The sequence below is a fragment of the Candoia aspera genome, chromosome 6 (assembly GCF_035149785.1).
Source record: "Candoia aspera isolate rCanAsp1 chromosome 6, rCanAsp1.hap2, whole genome shotgun sequence".
Taxonomy (NCBI): domain Eukaryota; kingdom Metazoa; phylum Chordata; class Lepidosauria; order Squamata; family Boidae; genus Candoia; species Candoia aspera.
The window spans coordinates 49,812,946-49,838,525 of record NC_086158.1 but is presented as its reverse complement, the minus strand read 5'-3'; the positions used below and the strand labels follow the sequence as shown (position 1 = coordinate 49,838,525).

The 25,580-nt window shown below is 37.8% G+C and overlaps 1 protein-coding gene across 1 annotated transcript; it reads right to left on the bottom strand.

Annotated features, from left to right (window-relative positions):
- Nucleotides 1–1,215: 1,215 nt before the first annotated feature.
- INA (internexin neuronal intermediate filament protein alpha) lies at nucleotides 1,216–25,580 on the bottom strand. Its single transcript, XM_063307107.1, has 4 exons — nucleotides 25,349–25,580; nucleotides 7,910–10,279; nucleotides 4,025–4,149; nucleotides 1,216–3,419 (listed from the first exon to the last, which is right to left on the bottom strand). Exons 2-4 carry the CDS (start codon nucleotides 8,921–8,923, stop codon nucleotides 3,107–3,109), a joined length of 1,452 nt encoding a protein of 483 aa, XP_063163177.1. The 5' UTR covers nucleotides 8,924–10,279; nucleotides 25,349–25,580; the 3' UTR covers nucleotides 1,216–3,106.

The following is a 25,580-nucleotide window of genomic DNA, read 5'->3' as shown; positions in this document are numbered from 1 at the left end:
AGAAGGCTGGAGTAAATGCTATCATTGTACCTTTGCATCACTCTCCATGTGTAGAAGGTGGAATGGATAGCCTTTATTCATGAAGGAGCTTCACGTGGATATAGGCTTTCCACTATTGATTACCTTCTCCATGTGGGGAAAAGGGCATCATTATTTGTTTTCCTTTTCTCACAGATATGAATAGAGAGCTGTCACTCTTTCACACCTAGAAATGGTTATGTGCCATTAAGTCAGTATCAACTGTTAGCATCCACATAGTTTTTCTCCAGGATGAAGAGAGGATTATAGGGAACATTAATAAGTTTTACCAGTAAAACTGCTTTCAATTTTTTTTGAATAGCCAAAGGAAATGCCAATAATATTAATAGAATAACGTCAAAGCCAATAACAGTGATGTCAAATGTACTCGACTGTCTTTTGGCCAGTAAGTATGTTACAATTTAACCCTACATAGTTAGCATGCCCTAACTATGTAGTTTTCCAAAGCAACTATTATATAGCAGTGGTTTTTCCATGATGCGCTCCTACATAACACGGATCTCTGAATAGTTCAATTTCATTATGTGTGGTTTTCCTACAGAATTTATACCCCTGTGGAGGGAGGGGAGTTCCCTTGGAGAGAGCCATGTCATCAGCCTGCTCACATGTCATATCATTTGGATGTGGCTGGCTTGGTTTGGAGGGTATCACAATGTTGAAGCACTATATAATAATTTCATGCACTGTTATCACAGTTGTAACAAATGTAGAAATCATGCTGATAATTTTAAGACACACCAAATTTCACATTTTTTCACTCTAATTATTCCATAGGACTGAGAAGTTCCCAGCATAGTATGACAAGAATTATCTGGAATCCCTTCATATCTGTGCTCTGCACCTTCTTAAGAGACAACCATTTTGGGAAGTACTCTTTCCAAGACCAAAATAATGATGGTCCTAGTTTATCCTTCCCCTCTTTTGTGGCATTCATCTTCCAGTTGTAAGATTAAATACATATATAAACTCATGTTGATTTTAACTGTTTTTCTGGAAAATTTGAATATGGAAATCTTTACACATAGTCATTATGAAAGTATTTTATGGTTTCATTCATTCATTAGTCCTTTCTGCACAAATAAACTTAGATATTTATTCAGCTTCAGTGTAACTGCATTGATGATTCTTAACACCAATTGTTTAGATTCACAATAACACAAATGAAAACAGGCTGCCTAAAGTGGTACAATTTTTTTATTAATTTGTGCCTTACAGAGGAGAAAAGTATGTGAGCAGTTTTCCTTAGTTCAAGGAGCTCAGATAGGACATGGGTTTGTATTATCAGACCTTGTGGCAGGATGGATCAGTGCAAACACATCAAATAATACAATCTTCAGTTTCTGCAGAAAGCAATTTGATTTTGCTGCTGGCAATTTTAAGGCATTCAAAGAAAATCTACAATAGTGTGTTCTATATAAAACTTGGCACATGTATAGTGAAGTTAAATTCAGATGGGAGTTGGAAATCTGATTTATCAGAACTCCCAAATTTGTTTAAGAAATGTTGTGTTGGTCTTTCCCAACCAAGATTAATCTTTTGTGTCATTTGCTGCAGAAACGTGGGCTGAATCTGCTAGTTTGTTGGAAACAGGAGAATTTCATATATCAGATTTCAGCACCATTTGTTTATAAAAGAATCAGAAGTGCTTTTTGTGTGTGTTGTGCATCTATATAATTTTCAGTTCTGGCCGGCAAAGCCAAACAAATATGTTTATCTTAACCTGTCAGAGAAAAAAATAGAAGAATCACTAAAATTCACTAGTGCATTTTATTCGTGCATAGTGAATATGTTTAAGAAAATACATTTAGGAAAAGTCCCTTCACAGGTATGTTATTTAACAAACTGTATCTCAGTAAATTACATAGAAGCCATATTGCTTTCCATAATACAGAAATAAGCGGCTGGCATAAATCTACATTCCTTTTCTAATGATGAACCAACACAAATACTCCTGTTTTAAGTTGTAGATTGTGCCTAATAAAAGGAGCAGCAATCAGCATTGGACTGTGCTTCTAGACAATACAGGAGTGCATACTTTTAGTTTTGTTTTATGTAAGGCTAACCTCTAAAACGTGTATCTTTCAATTTTTTAATAGCTGGCACTATTGACTCTAAGCAATAACAACTTTTAAAATTGCTGGCTACTAATATGGCACAAGGTAAAATGGACAGAGCAGTGACTTGCTAAATAATCACAGAGGTGGTCAACCGTGCATTCAACTAACAGTTAATCAGGATCCTAAGACTTACAATTATTTGATTGCAGTATGTAGATTTTTTTCAACCTGGGCATGTTGCAAATACTTGTGAGTAACCCCAGATATCAAAAAACTATTATGTGCTTCTTGACAATGTGCTAATTGTAGAATTTCCTTATGCAGTGATGCAGCAAGTTTATCATGGGGGTGTTTATCTTCCTAAATCTTGTTAGTATTTTCTACCTAACATTCCTAGATATTTTGTATTTCTTTGTAACGTGCACAAACCACAAACCAAAATAAATAAAAATATTTATCTTTGCTACCTCTGTGGTCCAGAAGGACCAAAAATGAAGTAAAGCCCATGGTCTGGAAATTAAGTAATTAAATTATCTGTCAGTTTCTTTATTTTAAGAGGCAGACAACAAAGATTAATTTCCATTTCACTAATGTGATTCAATTGCTAGATTTTGCACAACTTGCTCTTGAAAGTTGTGTGCTCACCTTTTAGTGAAGATTGGATGAGAAGTCCAGAAATAAATCAGAAATATGATTTAATAAAACTGCCAGGGGAGGGGGGTGTTGCACATGCTTATTCTCTTTAATTTAGCAATTGGGAGACCTGACTCTTAAAATGATGCAATTGGCAAACAAGATTTACTGGAGTATTTCTAAATTAATATTTGAGCCTCTGGGTTTTATTTCTGATAGCATTGAACATAATGCTCCTATTGAAGTAGTCTACTGATGTGAAACATTAGAATGTTAAATTGATGTGAGCTGGTAAGCACCTTAATTTAGATATAGGCAATTTAAAGACTTAAACTATATTTTTCCCCCTTGGTGGTATCTGTATTTAAGGTCAGGGATTACATTTTTTGGTTGACAGTGTTTCCTTCTTCCAAGTTTGTTCGTTCAGTTTTTTTAGTGGATGTTATGGTTTCCTCAATCATTTCAGCAAAGGTTTCTCCTAACTGGCTTGATGAAATTTTTGAGGCCAATTTAGCCTCCTCTTTCTCATCTTTCTTAAAAGAGAAAGGGGGTGACATTTTGGAACTGCTGACTACAGATGAACCAAAGAGCCTGGGTTGGAAAGAATAAGTGGGGTTGGAAAGGGGATTCAGAGATGAGATGCTGATGCTTGAAGTACTAAAACGTGTCTCCTCACCCTCCAACAGCTTCCTGCAAATAACACAAAAAAGATTTCATTAATAATGGAAATTGAGGATTTTCAACCTTACAGAAAGCACATGTACATACACAGACAAGATAAACAATGTCTGTTTTCTATGATAAAAAGAAATTACCCTTAACAAAATTATCAAAAACTAAAAAAGAAAAAGAGATGGAGAATCATCACCTAATGCTATAGTTGTTCCTTAGTACTTAATCTGAGTAAAGTAAGAAAAGAGATGTAGTCTCAGGTAACTTTGCTAAATCCTTGCTACCTTAGATGGACATACCTGTGTGGAAAATACCACATATACCACAACAGTCTGAAATTATTACCATCCCCTTATATTCACAACCACCAATATAAAATACTTCCAAAGGAATAGCTGTGTTTGTCTGTTGCAGGATAAATACATAACACTCTAAAGGCTAAGAAATTTAATGACCCTGACTATGAATGCAAAAATAGGGCAAAGCATCCAAGTAAAACAGGAGCAAGCTATATCCCACCAAACTATTAAGGCAATACAAATTTGATCACAAATTTTGTTCATTTTTTTTTAATAGTTGGCACTACAGTTTTAAGTAGACATTGAGAACCAAATCACGGTTACCTGTATGCTGCTATCTCTATATCCAGGGCCATTTTGACATTCAGTAAATCTTGGTATTCTCTCAGATGCCGAGCCATTTCACTCTTTGTGTCTCTCAGATCAGTTTCTAACTGGCTAATAGTATCCTGTAAATTCAGAGAGTTCAACATTAACATTTTAAGACCAAAGACTGCTTAATAATTTAATTTCTTTTTATCAGAAGCCAGAAAAAAATGAAGTTTTGCTCATTGGTTTTAGCAAACATATTGCAATTGGAAGACAAACTAAATTACAGCAGTATAATTAACAACTACAATAGGAATCCCACTTTACTTTTTTCGGCCAGTGATAAGCAGCCTGAGTGTCCAGAGTTTTGGAATGCAATTCCCACAACCTCTTACTACTACCTATGTTGGTTGGGGCTGATGGGAACATTCTCTCTGATTGCTTTATTGTTAGAATAAGGTTGAATAAAAATAGATTTTGTCTGTATTTGCATTTGTCTGTTTCATTTTGGTAATAACATTTTTTTAAAGACTAGATTAAATAGAATGATAAAACTTGATAAGTTCAATGTGTTTCTAGAGAAAACACTGATATAAAACCTATGAAATAACAAAAATGTTAATTTAGTCTACTGATACTGATTTCCAATGTGATTATAATTTTATTTGCTGCAATTACAGTATTCCAATTTTTGTTCACTGCTTCTGAGTTTACCTTTTATTGAGAAAAAATTAAGCAGGCAAGTGCACAGATTTTATGTAAATTAGGCAAAGGAGAAAACATCTATTATGCAAGCTCTGAAATGGTGGGAAATTGAGACTGGATGTGTATTAACATTATTTGAATAGTATGTACAATCTCAAACAAACCTAGAATGGATTCCTAAAATGCAACCTGAATAGGCAAAAGTTTTCAAGATGATCTCTGCACACATGCTTATATAGCTAATACGGTTCTTCCCAAATTAAGTTTGTATGCAAGCATGAAACCAAAAAAGAAAACATAATGGAACTGTATTGCAGTCGGCAATATTGTACGTAAGTGTACGTATGTAAAAATGTCATGCAGCATGCTCTAGTTCACCACTATAACATTTATAAATTTGCATTGTATTGTTGTTAGTTGCCGTTGAGTCATTTACGACTCATGGCGACCCTATGTATAACAGAACGAAATGCTGTTCAGTCTTGTGCCATATGCCTGACAGTTCCAATGTTTGCAGCCATTGTTGCTGTAATTGTATCAATCCATCACACTGAAGGTCTTCCTCTTTTCCACTGGCCCTTGTCTAGGTCTCATAAAAACAGGATATTATACAGTATCTTTATAATTACCACTTGGTCTTAACAAAATCTTTTAATGGAACTTTAAGACCATTATATTCACATTGACCATCACTCTGAAATCCCTCTGGATAGACTCACCATAAAACACTGAATGACACTGGAGAATGTATTTCTATCATCTATGTCAGTTTAGGAAGCCACAATACAGACAGAATATGATGAGACAGACTGACTCCAGGTTGGCAAAGGAGTGTGACATGGCTGTATACTCTCCCTTATTTATTCAACATACAGTTTATGCATAATGTTAAGAGAAGCTGGATTAGATGAAGATGACAGTGGTTTTAAAATTGGAGGAAGAAACAATCTGTGGTATGCTGATCATACTACTCTGATAGCTGAAAATGCGAAGTCTAGTATAAAAGTCAAAGAGCACTGTAAAAAAAGTAAATTAAATATAAAAAGAAAAAACTAATGGTAACAGGTACAATGACCAGTATTAGAGCTGACAATTCTAAGCTATCAAAATGGTGGATAGTTTCTGCTTTTTAGGAGCAAACATGAACAGAAAAGGAAAAAGCGGTTGAGAAATACACTGTAGACCAGCACTTGGTAGTATGCACAATTTTACAAATTTTCATGTCACTCTTTTCCCTAACTACATAGCAGGAAACATTTTAACCTTTAGCCTTTGTTATTAAAGGCAGGAGGTTGCTCCATCTGCTTGATAATTTTGGTTTCCCCTTTTTTCACATTCTTTAAAGCCTTTTGGGGTGTGGTGAACTAAAGAATGTACACCATATTCTAAGTATAATCACAACAAAATAGTATAAAGGCACTACAATATTGCAAATTTATTTTTGTTCCCTAGTTGTTATGTTAGGATTTTCCTTTTTCATAAGAGATGCATGTTGTTGTTCTCATTGAGCTAACTACCTCAAATCCATTTGTTCAGTTTTGTCAATGTATTTGTGAAATTAGAATATTTTATTCCAATGTGAATTGCATTTGCCAATTTAATGCCTATGCCATTTTGAAAGATCCTTCCAGAATGCTTTATTTAGATTTTTTTAAATTTAATAATTTGGCAATATCAATAAACATGACCACTTTTCAGCCTACCTCTGTATTCAGGTTGTTTATGAACGTAAGAAAAAGCACTGGTCCCATTACAGATTTTTGTAATAAAGTACTGTTTTTCCTCCTTTGCAAGAGCTAATTTTTTATTCCTACTCCATGTTCTCCATTTCTCAAATAGTTAAGCTGACAAATTGAACAGAAAAGTTAAACAGAAATAGTTAAACTATTATTTAATTATTGCTACTCTGCCTTCATCAAGAGAAACACATTACTTATAATAAATCATAACCTAAATGAAATGACAGTTCACATTACCTAGAAGAACTCACTTCCTCTCTTAACATACTTTTAAAATGTGGGTGGATATGCATCTTCTTAATTTTCTATGCAATTGTCTATCAGTTCTTTATTAATGTATCTTCTAAGTGCTGTGTGTAAACAATGCTTAATTCAAAAATTTCTGTCTACCGCAGTGTCTATATTTCAAAAAAACTTCAAGGAAAGCCCACATTTTTTAATGTGAAAATTGGATTCAGATTGCTGAAATACATCTGAAAAGCTCCATCACTGTCACCTTTGCATGGAAAATAAGGCAATCTCACATGGAACCCTATTCCACATTAGATGATCATTGTATTCAACATGTTTCTGCAGTATTGGAAGCCTAGAAAATGCTGATCAGAAACGGTCTTTACCATTATGGTACCTCGTTCAGGATATTCTTTCAAAGAGATCCAGCTGACACATCTTTTTGCACCAGATAAGCACTTTTGAATGTAATACACATTTTATTTAGATTGGGTCTTTTATTATCCCTATTATATCCCTATTTTTCTGACTTTACCATTTTTATAATTTTACTAGTTTCATAATAACTTGCTCTGTAGCATGTTTAATTTATAAAAATATAGTAAAATCTAAGCATAATTAACTCTGAAGAATTAGCCTGGGACTAATCAAGTTATGATATCTATTTCTCCATGGAAAATTGACTTTTGGGGTAGGTGTGTGCTGTTACAGAGATATAATGAAAAGAAACATCCTGGAAAATGAATGGCTGATTTGCAGAAACTTTGAACAAGATAATTTAAAAATAAAACATTTCACTGAAGGTCCCGCTAGTCAACAAGCACAGTTTTAGAGGTAAAACAATTACTGTATCCCATATATTCAGCACCATGGAGAATGACATGAATGTTAAAAGCGGTCATGATGCCTAAGAAAGCATTAAATGTTCAAAGGAATGAGATACCCACAGCAGGCAGAGGAAAGACAAAGGCATAGGAGATCCTTGCGTGGAATACCACTTAAGACTGCTGTAAATTTATCTTTAGCAACTGCTTCAATTATCTATTGGTTTTTTATCTGCTGACAGTATTTGGAAGACAAAAATACGTTGGTTGTAATAGAGGAGTGGGAGGCTTGAAAAATGTAGCTGGCCCAAATCTGCGTAAGGGGCAGCCAGATATCGCTGTGCGACACACTGGGAAGCAAGGCGAAGTAGCGCTTGCGCGAGCAGCGCTCCAGTCCTCACCTGCAAGCCGAGCGCCTCGGCGTTGTGCCGCTCCTCCATCTCATGCAGCTGCCGCTCCAGAGATTCATTGGCTCCGCGGAGGCTCTCTACCTCCAGAGTGCGGGCTTGCAGCTGGCGGCGGTACTCGCCGATCTCCTCGCGGCTGGCCCGGATGGCCTCGTTGTTGCGCGCCGCCTGCTCGCTGAGATTGGCGAATTTGGCGCGGTACCACTCCTCGGCCGCCTGCAGGTTCTTGGCGGCCAGCGCCTCGTACTGCGAGCGCAGCTCCTTCAGCGCCGCAGTCAGATCGGCCTTGGTGGCGTCCGGCTCAATGGCAGCCAGCGCGGGTGGCTGCAAGGAGGCGCTCAGCTCGGCCAGCTCCTCGGCGTGGACCTTACGTAGGAAGGCCAGCTCGTCGAGCAGCGCCTCCACCTTCTTCTCCAGAGCCATGCGAGCCAAGGTGGCGCCATCAACCTCCCTCTGCTGCACGCGCAAAGCCTGCTCTGCCTCCGCCTTGGCTCGCGCCTCTTCCTCGCAGTGCGCCCGCAAGCGCTGCACTTCCTCGGCCAGCCGCTCCCTTTCGAGAGCCCCTTGTGCCCGTGCGGCCTCCGTCTCGTCCAGCTGGGCCCTCAGCTCGCGGAGCTCGTTCTGGAAGAGTTCGGCAAGGCCGCTGGGCTCGGCGTGACGCTGCCGCAGCGCGCCCAACTCAGCCTCCAGGAGGCGGTTGTGCTGCTCCAGCTGCCTCACTTTCTCGATGTAGCCGGCGAACCGGTCGTTGAGTCCCTGCATCTGCTCCTTCTCATTGGTGCGGGTCAGCCGAAATTCGTCGTTCAGCGCCGTTGCCTGGCTGAGATCCAAGCTGTCTGCCTGCGCTAGCCGGTACGAGACGGCACGGTTGCTACTGCGAGATACCGACTGAGACCGGTAACTGCTGGCTGCGGCCGAACTGCTCAGACGGGAGGAGTAGCGGGGCGGCTCCCCGAATATTTTCCTGTAGGAAGAGGCCAAATAGTGGGAATCCGAAGAGAAATTCATCCTGGAGGTTCTGGAGGACTCCCGGCGACGCCCCTGCCTTATATAGAGAGGCGGATCGCCGGTTCCGCTGCAGAAAGGCGGGGGACGTGCGCTTCTAAGGCGCAGCCAAGAGAAGGAGATTGGGATAGGAGGAACGGGCGGGGGCGATGCTGAGGTGGCGCCAGGATGTTGGGCGTCAATGACAACCTCGATCCTAAACACGTTTTCTTTGAATGCAAACTGGGGATGCCAGGAGAACGTTGTATTAACTACCTTGACAGCTTTGGAATGGAGAAAGCGATTTGGGGTGCGAGGACGGAGCTTACGGAGGAATCCTTAAGAATGCAGACTGGTAGTCATTGAGGGGCTGCTAACCTAGGGTGGTGGATGTGTGTGTCCTCAGGACACAGAGCCAAAGAAGTATGAGGATTAGCCGTTGTTAGGCCGAATCGGTGGCCGAGATTTTCTCAAGGCCCTCCATAGAACAAAAGAGATCAGTCTAATTGGGGTTTAGGTTCTCATTAGATAAAATCCAAGTCAGAACGGAAAACGACAACTGGAGAATAGAAGGCAGCTGGTACTAAAATCTTAGATTGCATCGTCAGTAGAAAGAATGGGTGGAAGACCGAAAAATGTCATGTTAATGGCAGTGCTTTCGCGTCCTACCCTTGCAGCATGTATTCCCTGTTGATTTTAACAGGAAGCATGACTAGAAGAAATGCTGGTGGAGCTGTCCATTTTGCCGCAGTGCTGATGTCTTTCCCTCTCAGCTACCCCTGGCGGATGAAAACAGCTAGCGCAGCCTGTTTTCGCTTTTATGATCAGAATCAGAAAGTTCTTAGAAAAAATAGTGTAGCTATTTTTTATTGAATTCCAGCAGCAATATTGGTGTTAGGAGCAAGTGCTTTTTTATAGGTGCTTGAAGGACTAATAGTCCAATTCAAAGTGGTACATAAAGGCACAGTTTCTTGTATCTCATATCATCAACAAAGGAAATGAAAAACACCTATGATGCTTTTAATTGACAGATTAATATGACATCTGATTTGTGTAAGTTATCTACTTTTTAAAATGTTTGTGTTTGAGGAAAAAATATACATTTATACTAATTTTAGCTCTTTTCATTCCTCTATAAAGATTTCCTTAAAATCTGTGCACGCCCAATCCATTAGGCTAGAATCCAGTTATCTACAAACCGAGCCTTTTGCATTATCTTGCCGCTGCACCATGGCCCCTTATTTTCTTGGTCACATCCCTTGCTTCCAGCTGGTCATCAGAAATCATTCCATGATGATTTCTTAGATTACTTCTCAGAACCTGGTTCTCTGTTATGGAAAATTGTCTTTAATTCTTCCCTTATAAACTTGATTACTCCATCTAATAAAAGAGGGAGAATATTTTGTTAATTAGACTGTGAGTGTACTTACCATTTGGTTGCCTGCCTTCTTATTAAAGGCAGCTACAGAGAAGTACCTGCAACCTACAGAATTCTCTTTTGATTTCCCATCAGATGAGTAATCTCTGAGCTGTATACGGCCTCCGACATTCCATTTCCAGTCACCCACCTTCCCAGAACTGGCAGGATGGGAAATTTTCTTTTTTTCATTCTGGAGAGGATTTGAGGCAGAATGGATGCCCCCTTATGATTCTGTCTCTTCCCTTAAGACATTTCCAAACTAGAAAATGACCAAAAATTTCAGCCTTACTCATTCCATGGATGTCATGACATCGTTGGTTTATGAGGGCCACAGCCAGGGCACAAACAGAAAGTTTGCTCTCATGTTGAAAGAGGTTGTCCAGCCCTGTCCTAAAGGACTTAGTTCAGGAAGAATTTCCTTAGACATGTCAAAGGCAGTTTGACATACGTAGAGTACATGGCACTGATCTAAATTCTCTGAGGTATAAACCACTACGGCCAGATCCAATTTCTTCAGGAAGAAATTTTTGCAGCTGAGACAAAAGCCAACACTGAACAGAGATACCTCTTGATTTTCCATAAGCAGTGCCAAGTCCAGAAGCATTACCAAACTGTAAGACTGGAATTGTTCACAAAATATGCTATGTTTTCCTTTGACATGATTTATTAAATAAATCAGAGTAAGTCTGTTAACACAATATGTTACACTGTGGTTTACAAGCTACAGTGGCTGTGTTCACACAATATATTAAGACAAAAACAAGGAAATTATATTATGGCTTAGCATGTCTGAACCCAATTTGACACCAGAATGGAGAGTAGCCCCATCCAGAACAGATTCTGCTGTATTCCAAATCTCCAGATATCTCTCCTTTTGTTTGGATTGAATCTCAACTAACTAACCACATCCAATCCATTTAGTTCAGGACTTCAAGAAGTTCCTTAGTTGACCAAAAAAAAAAAAAGTTAACTATTGTAAGCAAAAGGGTCCAACCTTAAAACTCCATTTACTGTCCAGAAGCTTTCTGTCAATAGTAGATAAAACAACACAGATTGTAGTCGAGATGCTGAATAACAATCTTCAAAACAGATAAAATTGAACCACAGCAAAACAATGTCCTCAAGGCCCATATTGGTCAAATATTTCAGTGGAATGGCCAGTAGTATCAAATACTAAATGATTCAACAGAACTAACAGGAAGACCCTCCCTGACCAGTTCCTGGCATCATGGTGACTATGATACCAAAAATTGGGCTGTAAATAAATAGAAAAGGAACCAAATAATTATCTTCTTCCTAATAAAACCTAGTGTGGAGTTGCTACTACTTTCTACTATTTGACATTGATCAAAAGTGGAATATTAGAATCTCTTAGAAAATGGCAGAAAATCTGTCCTGGCAGATTTGGATATAAAAAGTATGGAACTTCTTTCTGAAAAATTAACCCACAACATTAGAATATCCATATACATGGAACACAAAGATAAACTTGTATGTATGGGTTTTTAAAAAAATTATTCTACATTCACTATACACCTGTAGGTCCTCTCCACAGTATAAGTAAAGTTCTCTGGGCACCAAAGCAATAGGACTCTTCAGTGATACGAAAGCTCAAGCAGTGAACCTCCCCAGCTGTAGAACAAAGAAAGAGAGGAGGAGGGTCACACACAGAAGCTGCTTCTCTGCAGTACCTGTACCATAAGCAGCTCAGCAAAACAGAAAGAGAAAGGCCAGCAACAAGCATTAAAGAAGCCATCAGGATGTCCAATGACTCTAGTGCCACTGCATGGTCCAGTTCTTTCTCAGTATTTCCCAGTTCTTTCACGTATTCCACTGTAGCAAAGGTCACTCCTCATTAATTCATTCATTCTCTCACTTTTTTTTCCTTTTCACTGTTCCCAACTAGAATGCCTATTGGGGCCCCAGTGGTGTGACCAGCTCTGTTGCAGGTATAGGGAAGAAGTGGGCCAAGAAGGAACCCAAGGTTTTCTGTACCTGTGGGCCCTGAGGAGAGTGACTTTCCCACCTCCCTTGTTTATATGCCTCTGGCAACAATCAGGTATCATCCTGGAAGACAGTCTTTTAAAGGGACATACTATTTTCAGAGTATATGATAAAGGTTCCTTGTTTATTACTGTTCTCTTTTTAATGTTTATGTTATGGGTTTTATGTTTGATTTCAAGTGGTCAAATTTCATTTCAATAAATCTTAAAATAAACAATGTGATCCATTCTTTTCCTTTACAGCATTCCTTCCAAAACTGGAGTTGTCAGTTTCCTTTAAAGGAATTCTAACAACAGTTACCATAGCAAGCAATAAAAAAGACAGCCTCCCTCACCCACCCATCCCTTTTACTTTGAACAAGTGTGAGAAAATCGGAGTGTTGTTGCCTTAGATAGCCTATATATAGCTAGAATTCTTATGTTGTATCTATAATTTTCCTTCAAATAAATATTACAAATAAGAACTCTGAGAAACCTGTTTTTAGAATAACTGTTTTCAGTCCTGATTTTTAGGAGAAAAGTCTGAGAATTTGCTGTTTTCACCACCCAACAAGCTGGTCCCCTCTTGAAGCTCTTCTTAACCAATTTGGATAAGTTTGCTTTACTTCTCCAAGTAGTGTTTTCCAAGTAAAGTGTTCTTCAAATAATTTCTAAAATCAAATGAGGCTCATCCATAAAAACCAAGCAAGCAGTTACCTCATTTACAACCTTGAACCTGCTTTCTGTCTAAAGTGCAAGTAAACATGGATGTCAGCAACTTTTCAGAGTACTGTTTTGAAAACTCACTGTAACAGGTTCCCAGAATGTTTGTTTTTCAGAGGCCTAAACTCTAATATCCCTTTTACAGTGTGAAAAAACTCTGTTGGAGAGCACAATGCTAATACAATGATAGTAGAGAAAAGTACCTTCTTTGCCATATCACAAAATAGGCCTTAAAATTAGTTCAGCTGTGTCCCAGCACACTCTGGGGAGTGAAGGTCAAGTGAGAAGAAGACGATCACTTTGCCCAGAGAGACAGCAATAAAGAAAGGTGCTGCACCATCTGGTAGCCTGTCTGCCTGCCTGCCTTCTTTGCTAGTTGGACAGCAGCTTCCTCTAAGGATCAGGCCTTTGACTGGCTGGTCCCAGCAAAGACCATCTGTTTAGGATCTATTTATTGATTTATTAAATGTGCATGACCACCCATCTCAAATGCATGACTCTGGGTGGCTAACAATTAAAAACAAAATAAAAACGCTATAAAGCTAAAACTACAAATAACATGAAATAATAGCCAAACAACAACACACAATAAACATCCACAGTCAATACAGCCAAGAAACAGGGTCACCCATACAACCAGAGCCTCAGGCTTGATGGCAAAATCAGGTCTTCAAGGCCTTGTGAAAAGCCAATAGGATGGGGGTGAATCTGATCTACAGGGGGGGGGGTGATGTTCCAGAGGGCAGGGATCACGACAGAAAAGGCTCTCCCCCTGGATCCCGCCAGATAACACTCCCTTGTGGATAGGACCCAGAGCATGCCTCTTCTGCCGGATCTAACAGGACAGGTAGATATCACCAGGAGAGACAGTCCTGTAAGTAACCCAGCCCCAAGCCATGAATGGCTTTAAAGGTAACCACCAGCACATTGCACTGTACCCAAAAGCTTACCAGTAGCCAATGCAGCTCGTGGAGCAGAGGTGTCACAGATGCTGAACAACAAGCACCCATAACTGCCAGCACCACCACATTTTACACCAGCTGAAGCTTCCAAATACAGAGGATACAGAAACTTTTTAAAGATTATGTATGCTAGTAAGGCTAGAACTGAGTTTAAGGTGCAAGGACTTAGGCTGTAATGAATTTTGCCAGCTGCATTAAAAGATAACATAAAACACAATTTTCATAAACTTGCTGTCCAAGTACAAGGTATAATGATAAACTAATCATTACTGTATGCTTCACCTAAGTAAAATCTGCTAATCCTAGCCATCAGAGTTTCACAAATAATTACTTACACTGCAATTTGCTGTGTACACTTAGCTGGGATTAAATCCTAGGGAATATGGTGTGGCCTGCTTTTGAGTATCACATATAGCAGTCCAAAACTATTTTATGACATTTCCAGTATGCAAAGTTTGTTACCTTACATGACATTAATTTTACAAATAGTAGTCATTTATGGAACAAAATACATCCCAAAGAAAGAGAAAACCAAGAAGGAAAAATGGCTGTCTGCTGAGACACTAGAAGTAGCCCAAGAAAGAAGGGAAGCAAAAGGCAACAGTGATAGGGGGAGATATGCCCAATTAAATGCAAAATTCCAGAGGTTAGCCAGAAGAGATAAGGAATTATTTTTAAACAAGCAATGCGTGGAAGTGGAAGAAGACAATAGAATAGGAAGGACAAGAGACCTCTTCCAGAAAATTAGAAACATCGGAGGTAAATTCCAGGCAAAAATGGGTATGATCAAAAACAAAGATGGCAAGGACCTAGCAGAAGAAGAAGAGATCAAGAAAAGGTGGCAAGAATATACAGAAGACCTGTATAGGAAGGATAACAATATCGGGGATAGCTTTGACGGTGTGGTCAGTGAGCTAGAGCCAGACATCCTGAAGAGTGAGGTTGAATGGGCCTTAAGAAGCATTGCTAATAACAAGGCAGCAGGAGACGACGGCATCCCAGCTGAACTGTTCAAAATCTTGCAAGATGATGCTGTCAAGGTAATGCATGCTATATGCCAGCAAATTTGGAAAACACAAGAATGGCCATCAGACTGAAAAAAATCAGCTTATATCCCCATGCCAAAAAAGGGAAACACTAAAGAATGTTCAAACTATTGAACAGTGGCACTCATTTCACATGCCAGTAAGGTAATGCTCAAGATCCTGCAAGGTAGACTACAGCAATTCATGGAGCGAGAATTGCCAGATGTACAAGCTGGGTTTAGAAAAGGCAGAGGAACTAGGGACCAATTGCCAATATCTGCTGGATAATGGAAAAAGCCAGGGAGTTTCAGAAAAACATCTATTTCTGTTTTATGGACTATTCTAAAGCCTTTGACTGTGTGGACCAGAACAAATTGTGGCAAGTTCTTAGTGGTATGGAGATACCAAGTCATCTTGTCTGCCTCCTGGAGAATCTGTATAACGACCAAGTAGCAACAGTAAGAACAGACCATGGAACAATGGACTGGTTTAAGATTGGGAAAGGAGTACGGCAGGGCTGTATACTCTCACCCTACCTATTCAACTTGTACGCAGAACACATCATGCGACATGCTGGGCCTCAGGAATCCAAGGCTGGAGTTAAAATCGCTGGAAGAAACATTAACAATCTCAGATATGCAGATGATACCACTTTGATGGCTGAAAGAGGAACTGAGGAGCCTAATGATGAAGGTGAAAGAAGAAAGCACAGAAGCTGGCTTGCAGCTAAACCTCAAAAAAACCAAGATTATGGCAACCAGCTTGGTTGATAACTGGCAAATAGAGGGAGAAAATGTAGAAGCAGTGAAAGACTTTGTATTTCTAGGTGCGAAGATGACTGCAGATGCTGACTGCAGTCAGGAAATCAGAAGACGCTTAATCCTTGGGAGAAGAGCAATGACCAATCTCGATAAAATAGTTAAGAGCAGAGACATCACACTGACAACAAAGGCCCGCATAGTTAAAGCAATGGTGTTCCCCGTAGTAACATATGGCTGCGAGAGCTGGACCATAAGGAAGGCTGAGTGAAGGAAGATCGATGCTTTTGAACTGTGGTGTTGGAGGAAAATTCTGAGAGTGCCTTGGACTGCAAGAAGATCAAACCAGTCCATACTCCAGGAAATAGCCAGACTGCTCACTTGAGGGAATGATATTAAAGGCAAAACTGAAATACTTTGGCCACATAAATGAGAAGACAGGACACCCTGGAGAAGATGCTGATGCCCTGGAGAAGATGCTGATGCTAGGGAGAGTGGAGGGCAAAAGGAAGAGGGGCCAACCAAGGGCAAGGTGGATGGATGATATTCTAGAGGTGACGGACTCGTCCCTGGGGGAGCTGGGGGTTTTGACGACCGACAGGAAGCTCTGGCGTGGGCTGGTCCATGAAGTCACGAAGAGTCGGAAGTGACTAAACGAATAAACAACAAGTCATTTATGCAGTGACCAGTGAGCTTTGTTACAATTTTTTTTGTTCCTATTAATCCATTACTCTTCTGTAGCCTATTCTTTCAGCTCCCTAATTGCCTGCCCCTCTGTCATAATTTAGATGGCAAGTCCCTTTTTTATTTATGTTACTTTGAAAAGCACCATGGATGCTGATGACAGTATTATCATCGGTACATTTACATTTTATTTATTTTACATTTACAGTCAGAGACCAAAAGAATAGGGATATTAACTAAGCCAAGGTTATAAATAACTTATAGTAGTTTAAAAACAAGAGGTATTTTCAAACTGAATTTAGCCTTTCAAGATTATTTAGGATGCATTCTGTTCCCTTCTCTCCAAAACATTCCTGGCCTCCATTGATGGGCACCTAGTAGAGCAGTATGTAGAGAACTAAGGCACTGCTAACACAGTGATACTACTAGCAAGTGGCTTTAGAGCTTCTGATCCTTAAAAGCTTCCAGAATGGAAAGTGAGGTGTCCTAAAACATCTGAGGGATTTATTCCAGCAAGACCAGAACCCCTTGCTTTCAAGCTCCTGCCAGGGAAACTGGCTAGGCTAATATTTCAAACATGGAGAGGGACAATTCTTTAGGGGAGAATGCAGGAAGTACAGTACTGTCCTGCTCAGACTATGGGACGGCCAGGCAGAATTACTATTAAATTCTTGATTTACAAATAACTATTTACAGCAATGAAAGTCCTCAGAATAGATTAGACAGTGCAGTTTGATCAAGTCCACCCAGGCAGTGGAGGATAACAAGGCAAAGCTGCAGACTCAGAAATAGGAGGAGATCGTGGCAAGACAGCAAGGCAGAACTCAGCTAATCCTCTCAATGAGGCAGCAAGACCTGGTACAGCTAGAACGCGTGGCAAGGAGGTGGCTTGAGGCACGAGTGTTGGCTTGGCACGGAGGCTAGACTAGGCTTGACAACAGAAGCTAGGCAAGGCTTGACTGGAGCATCAAGGCAAGGTTCGGATCTGGAGACAAGGCAGGACTCGGCTGGAATGGCAAGGCAAGGCATGGAACTGGAAGTGAGGCTGGACTTGGCTGGAGTGACAAGACAAGGCTCGAATCTGGAGGCAAGGCTGGACTGGGCTGGAACAGAGAGACGAGGCTTGGAACTGGAAGCAAGGCTGTGCTCGGCTGGAACGGGAACACTAGGCTCGACTGGAATGGCGTGTGAAGGAAGCAGGTCCGCGACAGCAGGAGGAGCCGCTCTGATTCCGCATTGGCTACAGGCGAGGCTCCCGACTCCAGTAAGGACTCTTCCACAGATGCTGTGAGCTTGAAGGATCGGTTGTCTCCAGCAGCTTGCTCTTGGCCCGTGTGCCTCTTAAGCAATCCTTTCTGCACCGTTTCTCCTCTGCAGCCAATCGGGTTGCCTTTTGCTTTGCACACTTCTCTGCTCTTCTCTCTTGAGCACTGATTGGAGGATTCAAACCTCCCTCTGAAGTTTGTCCAATCAGCATCTCTGATTTCTCCTGCTCTGCTGAGTCACTCCTGGTTTCCATTTCCGCAATTCCCTCAGGATAAGTTTCGTTTTCCCCTTCTGGCTCAAAATAAGTTTCGTTTTCAGAGTCAGGATCAGACTCAAAGTACAGGAGTTATCAGCCTTTGCATACTTCGCACTAAACCTTGGTTTATTTAATCATAGTTTATTGAGTAAATCATAACATCAGGCTTCACACAATATGCTGAGTCATAACCAAATAAACCCTATCATCAAGGCTTAATGGGACTGCAAATCTATCCAGCCATTATTTCTCAAGACTCTAATCCAGCGGTTGAAGGTTAATATGCTCTGATGAAAACCAACACCCAGGTTAGTAACTAACCACAGTCAGTTTTATTATCAAAGTACCAGCCTTATCTAGGCCAGAATCACTGTTTTTGCTTCTAGTTAATTGGGGATTATCCCATCTACCAATTAAATTGATTAAAACCTTTAGCTACAGAACAGGACTGCAGGGTTTAAATCAAAGAAACAATGAAATCTGGAGCCAAACCCTCACTGGTAGTCTTTTTCATCAAATCTGATAAAGAGGATACTGTAAACTGCCATGATGACTTGAATTACTAAATGAGGTACAAATATTGAACTAAATAACCATGTATAAGACTGAATTCAAAAGTGGCCTGACTTAAGTGTGAAATATGTGGTATATCATCAAAGAAACATGAATCATCTTACCAAAATATATAGTGGATAGAATATTTGCCTTAGACCAGAAAAAAAAAATGGGTTCACCTTTCTACTCAATTCATTGGCAGGCTTCACACACAATGCTATGGCATGGTTTGTTAAATAAAGTATAATAGCTAGTTTTCTACAATATACTAAATCAAAGCCAAACAAACTGCCTTAGACTTCAACATGATATATGTATGTATCTAGCTGCTGTCTGGTTCTGGGCTAATTCCTTTCTCACGCCACCCCACCCCACCCCACCCCTCTAACAACAAATGGAAAAAAGATAAAGATTCCCTTGAATTGAGTTTGACTCCTGAAGGCTACATGGCCATATATTTTTTCCTGTTAGCAATATTGAAGTGGTTTCTTCTTGCCTTTTTCCAGGACGTTTTTAAATTTTCCTGTCCTATAACCCTGATATTTCCTGGTGGTCTCCCATCTAGCTACTAAACAGCTAAGTCTGCCTAGCTCTTTAAAAATCTGCCAAGTTCAGCTAGGTGCTGTCATTTACCAGACAAACATGGATGTTATGCTGGGTTCACCAGAAGAAATGAAAAAAGGGATACCAGTAAATATTAGTATTAGAAATATATCTGGTGTGTGGAGTGGTGGTGGTAAAGAACTGAGCTCTGGAAATGGAGACTGCAATCACTCTGAAGTCTAATATGACAAAATATTTATCTTTCAAATTAAAAATAGTGGGGTTTCCGGTGAAGGAGTATGGCGGCATGTTGAGCTCTGTAAGAGCTCGGAAAAATTAATATCTACAACACGGAGGTCGAGAGTTCTGCAGAGTCGGAGAGAGACGGGCAGACCTCGTAGGCAGCGCTAGAAAAGGAGCGCTGCCGGTGAAAGACTCCAGCGGCTTCAGAGCGGCAGGCGAAAGCTTTGCTTTCTCTTTCAACAGTTTCACTTTCGCTGCAACAATAAAGCAGCTGGGAAGCCTGGAGGCATATCTGTAGAACCCGTGTGAGTAGCCTAGCTAGCTAGGCAATTCTGCAGCCCCCTTCATTTCTATTAAAAGAAACAACAACTTTTGACCACAGAAGAGAAAAAGAAGAAACTTTCTAAGTGGAAAAAAGAACTTTTCTATACTTTGGAGACAAAAAATCTTTACTGCCAGTCCTCACTTAAAAGGAACTGAATTAAGTAATTAATTTCTAACGCCATATTGGACTATATTGTAGATGTTTATAAAATTATTTTGAATTGTATGCTCTGTATGTTTTGATATAAATATTATACATTGCTTTATATAGGTAAATGTAACATTAGGTGTAGTGATTAAGATAAGTAAATAAAGATTTCTATAAGAACAAAATGAATACAAGGAGACAGAATAGGAGAGGCTCAGAAGCCGGGGAAGGAGAATGGCTGAAAGCCATGTTTGAAGATTTTACACAAAAAACAATCCAAAATATTACTCAAAATTTAACGCAATTATTAGAGGAGAAAATAGATGGATTTGAAAAAAGGTTAGATCATAAGTTAGAGACAATGGACAAAAGAATAAAAGCAGACATTCAAGAGGTAAGAGAAAGAGTGGAGAAATTAGAAGTAGAGAATGATATAGAATTAGACCGATTAACTGTGTTAGAGTTAAAAGAAAGAGAACATTGTGTTAGACTTAGAGGTGTACCTGAAAAAAAAGAGGCAGAAATAAGAGAAATAGTGGTTCAAATGCTTGCAAGTTTAATTGAATGGGAGGAAGAAAGGCTAGAAGAAGATATAGAAAAAATATTCAGAGTTAACTCAAAATATGCAAAAATTAACCGGAAACCAAGATATAATAATTGAATTTGCTAGGAAAAAGACAAAAGAATTGATAATACAGGCCTCCTATGGGAAAAAAATTAATATCGAAGGAGAGGAGATTATGATATTGAAAGACATACCACTGAGAATATTAAAAAAAAGAAGAGACTATTTCTTTCTCACTGAAGTCCTTAAACGAAATAAAATCCCCTTTAGGTGGGAAGTATTGGAAGGAGTTAATGTCACATTCCAACAACAAAGATATAAACTGAATACTATTTTTAAGGCTCAGGAATTTCTCAGAAAATATAAGAAAGATTTAGAATCAGAAACAGATAGAAGGGAAAGGCCAGAAAGTAAAGAAAGTAAAGTGAAACATTTAAATACAGAGGAACAAAGTGCAGAGGAACTAGCTTCAAGTTCTAAAGAATTTGCAATACTCCAATGAGTGAACTAAAATGCCTTTCCTGGAATATAAATGGAGCCAATACCCCAGTTAAAAGGAAAAAAGTTTTTAACTATTTATACAAATTAAAACAAGATATAATATGTCTTCAAGAAACTCATATTGCAAAAAAAGATAGTAAATATCTGGTAAATAACAAATTAGGAAATGAATTTATAGCAGCAAATGAAAAAAATGGAATTGTAATATATGTAAAGCCCCATCTAAATCCTAAATTAGTAAGTGATGATAAAAATGGGAGATATTTAATAATAGAATTAGAACTACAAAATTCTAAAGCAATATTGGAGTATATGCCACTAATGATAATCAGAATAAATTCTATCAAAATTTATCAAATGAACTTTCCGAATTATCCTATAACAATTGGATTATGATGGGAGGTTGGAACAGAGTTACCTTACCAATTATTGACAGAAAATCTGAACAACAAATTAAAAAAAAAATCAAGGAAAATTGCCCCAATCTTTTTTTGGTATGTCAGAAAATTTGGCTATTGTAGATGCCTGGAGATATAAAAATGGTACGGCTAGAGATTATACATTTTATTCAGACAGATTCAAATTGTTCTCCAGGATCGATATGATATGGGTATCTAAAAATTTGGCAAACAAAATTTTAAATGTATCAATTCTCCTCCGATCCTTCTCAGACCATAATCCAGTTCAATTGGTTATAAAACTCCACCCAAAAAGTTATAGGTGGAGATTAAATGAAACCTTGTTGAGAAACAAAGAACTTGTAGAAGATTGCCAAAAGAAATTAAAAGAATTCTTTGAATGGAATTTAAATAATGAAGTGAGTATTGGGACAGTATGGGATACTAGCAAGGCATATATGAGAGGATATTTTATGTATTTAAATAGTTGCTTAAAGAGGAAAACACAACAAAAAATTCAAACAGTTCTTGGTCAAATTAAGATAAAAGAAAAAGATCTTCAGATAAGACCATCAGATGAAGGTATAAATCATCAAATAAAAATTTTACGGCAGCAATTAAAAATACTCACAACAGATGAAATTGAAAGAAAATTGAGATATATTAAACAAAGAAATTTTGAATATGCTAATAAAGCTGGAAAATGGTTAGCGTACAAATTAAGAAAGAAAAAGGAAAAAAATATTACTAAAATTCAAGAAAATGGGAATTAGTTGACAATGAAAAAATTAAAAAGGCATTTCATAATTTCTTTACAAACCTATATAAGAAACAAGAAATTTCAGTTGATAAAATTGAAAACTATTTATTAAAACAAAATTTAAAGAAATTAACTAAAGACCAAAAAGCATTAATTAACAATCCCATCACAACCCAGGAAATTATAGAGGCAATTAGAAAATTGAAAACAGGCAAACTTCCAGGTCCAGATGGATTTTCAGCAGGTTATTATAAATATTTTCAAGATCAAATTTTGTTACCACTTAAAGATTTAATGAATGCGATTCTGTTAGGAAACCCAATACCAAAATCTTCGTCAGAGGCAAATATCATACTAATCCCAAAAGAAAAACAAGACCCGTCACTATGTAAAAATTATAGATTATTTCGTTATTAAACAATGACTATAAAATATTTACTTTAATTCTAACTGAAAGACTAAAAACAATACTTCAAGAAATAATTAATTATGACCAAAATGGTTTTTTACCCCAAAGATATATAAAAAACAATATAAGGACAGTTTTAAATATAATAGAGTATGCTCAATTTCATAATGAAAAACAGATTATGTTGTTATTTTTAGATCCTGAAAAAGCTTTTGACAACCTAAATTGGAATTTTATGCTTAAGACTTTAGAATTGATGGATTTTGGCAATATATTTATAAAAGCAATAAAATCAATTTATACATTTCAAAAAGCCAGAATTGTGATCAACCAAGAGATAACACAAGAATGTCAAATAGAAAAAGGAACAAGGCAAGGTTGTCCGCTATCTCCTTTATTATTTATATTGGTATTGGAGGTTCTAACAGAAGCTATCAGAAAGGATCATCGAATTGAAGGGATAAAGATTAAACAAGAAACATATAAATTAAGAGCCTTTGCGGATGATTTAGTTATCACTTTACAAAACCCGTTAATATCAATTGATTACTTAGTAAAGACACTACAAGAATATGGAGAATTAGCTGGTTTTAAAATAAATAATCAAAAAATGATAAATTTAAACATGCCACAAAATAATCAGAATGTATTAGAAATTAAATCAGGATCTAATAGTGTTAAAAAAGTTAGATATCTAGGGATAGAGATTTCAGCCAAAACTAGTGATTTATTTCAAAATAATTATGTTAAAATATGGAAGGAAATTAAACAAGATTTATTGAGGTGGGAAAAATTAAACTTATCACTTATGGGACGAATCTCTGCAATTAAGATGAATATTTTGCCAAAGATGCTATTTTTATTTCAAACCATTCCAATATTTATAACTGATAAAATTTTTAAATTATGGCAAAAAGATCTTTTAAAATTTATTTGGCAAGGGAAAAGACCAAGAATTAAATTCAAATTACTACAAGAGGATAAGGAAAGAGGAGGCTTGGGTCTTCCCAATTTCAGGTTATATTATGAGGCATGTGGTCTATTATGGTTAAAAGAATGGATTACCCTACAAGATTATAAATTACTAAATTTAGAAGGACATGATTTAAAATTTGGATGGCACGGCTTCTTATGGTATAACAAATTGAAAGTAAATAAAACATTTAATAATCATTGTATTAGACGGTCCATTCTTAAAATTTGGGAAAAATATAAATCTATTTTAACATTGACAATACCACTATGGAATTCCCCACAAGAAGCTTTTGTAAGGCGAGAAACAATAGGAAACCATAAGTGGCTAAAATATTCGGATTTAATAAAATTTGAAGGGACCAAATTTACAATGAAGACAAGAGAAGAACTGGAAAATGAAGGATATTCATGTCAATGGTTTACATATATTCAATTAAAAGAACAATTTAAAATAGATGCCAAAAGTTACAAATTTACAAAAAAACTATCTTGGTGGGATGAATGAATCTATGTTAATAATGACCACATGATCGCTAAAACATATAAAATGCTATTACAAATGAGAATATTAAATGTACAAATTAAGCAATGTATGAACAAATGGGAGAAAAATTTTGGATACAATATTGAATACGATGTTTGGGAAAGAATGTGGACTAAGGGATTAAAATTTACATTATAATTTAAAAGAAAATTTTTATAAAATGATGTACGTGTGGTATATTACTCCTGAAAAATTATCGAAAATGTTTCAAAATATGTCAAATGTTTGTTGGAAATGTAAAAAAGAAATTGGAACTTTATACCATATGTGGTGGACCTGTAAAAAAGCGAAAAAAATTTGGTCATCTATACATAATATAGGGACGCGGTGGCGCTGTGGGTTAAACCGCTGAGCTGTCGATCGGAAGGTCGGCGGTTCGAAACCGCGCGGCGGGGTGAGCTCCCGTTGCTCGTCCCAGCTCCTGCTCACCTAGCAGTTCGAAAACATGCAAATGTGAGTAGATCAATAGGTACCGCTTTGGCGGGAAGGTAACGGCGTTCCGAGTCGTCATGCTGGCCACATGACCCGGAAGTGTCTATGACAACGCCGGCTCCAAGGCTTAGAAACGGAGATGAGCACCGCCCCCTAGAGTCGGATTCGACTGGACTTTACATCAAGGGAAACTTTTACCTTTACCTATACATAATATAATTTGTAAAATGTTGGCAGTAAACATTGATAAATCACTGCAATTCTACTTATTGGGCTTTATGAACAAAGATTTGGAAAAAACTATAGAAAACTTCTACTGTATTTGATTACTTTGGCCCGAATTATTTATGCCGCAAAGTAGAAAGAAGAATTAATCCCATCTGTGGAAGAATGGATACTGAAATCCCTAAACTTGGCACAAATGGCAAAACTAACCGACCAACTAAATGATAAAAAGATGGAAGACTTTCGAAAGGACTGGCCCCCTTTTTAAATATGTGGAATGGACTCAAAAAGTTAATATGAACATATAGTATGTAAATAGCAAATTATTTTAATTATATAATCTCTTATTAGAATTAATGAAGGCAATTTAGAGAATTAAGGGAAAAAAATAATACGCTAGGATATTAAGCTGTACCATCTAGAAAGTTGGAAACCCAAATCTTTCTATTTATTTATTTATTTTACATTTTATTCTTTCTTTTTATATATATATATATATATATATATATATATTTCATTTTTTCTCTTTTTCTCCTCCCTTTTTCTTCTTTTTCTTCTCTCTTCTTCTTTGTATTGTAAGATATTATTGTTTGTATGTAATTTTATGTTTATTTAAATAAATTAATAAAGATTCATATAATAAAAAAACAAATTAAAAATAAGTTAGTACAATAGATTAAAATACACATATTACAACAAATAAATCATGACAATGCATACCTGAGCCCTATTTCCCCCTACAGCTGATTACCTGTCAGGATGTTAAACAGGAACATATCCTATTGCTGGTGTTCTGGTTGTTTTTTCTCTTGTATTCCTGCTTTCTGTATTTCTGAGGAATTATTTTATTTGCTTCCTTCTCTTTCCCTCCTCTCCTCCTTAGATGCTCCATCTTACCCATTCCTCAAGCTGTTGTACTTCGCAGCTTTTGTTTCAGTTTCTTTAATCGATTTCCAGTTATTGTCCCTCTGCTGTCCCCATGC

Bases quoted from the DNA above. Each gene is read 5' to 3' on its own strand.
- INA (XM_063307107.1), bottom strand. From the start codon at position 8,923: ATGAATTTCTCTTCGGATTCCCACTATTTGGCCTCTTCCTACAGGAAA. The intron at 4,150-7,909 runs GTGAGGACTGGA...CTGAATTTACAG, and splicing joins CCGAGGCGCTCGGCTTGCAG to GATACTATTAGCCAGTTAGA. The intron at 3,420-4,024 runs GTAACCGTGATT...TGTTATTTGCAG, and splicing joins ATAGAGATAGCAGCATACAG to GAAGCTGTTGGAGGGTGAGG.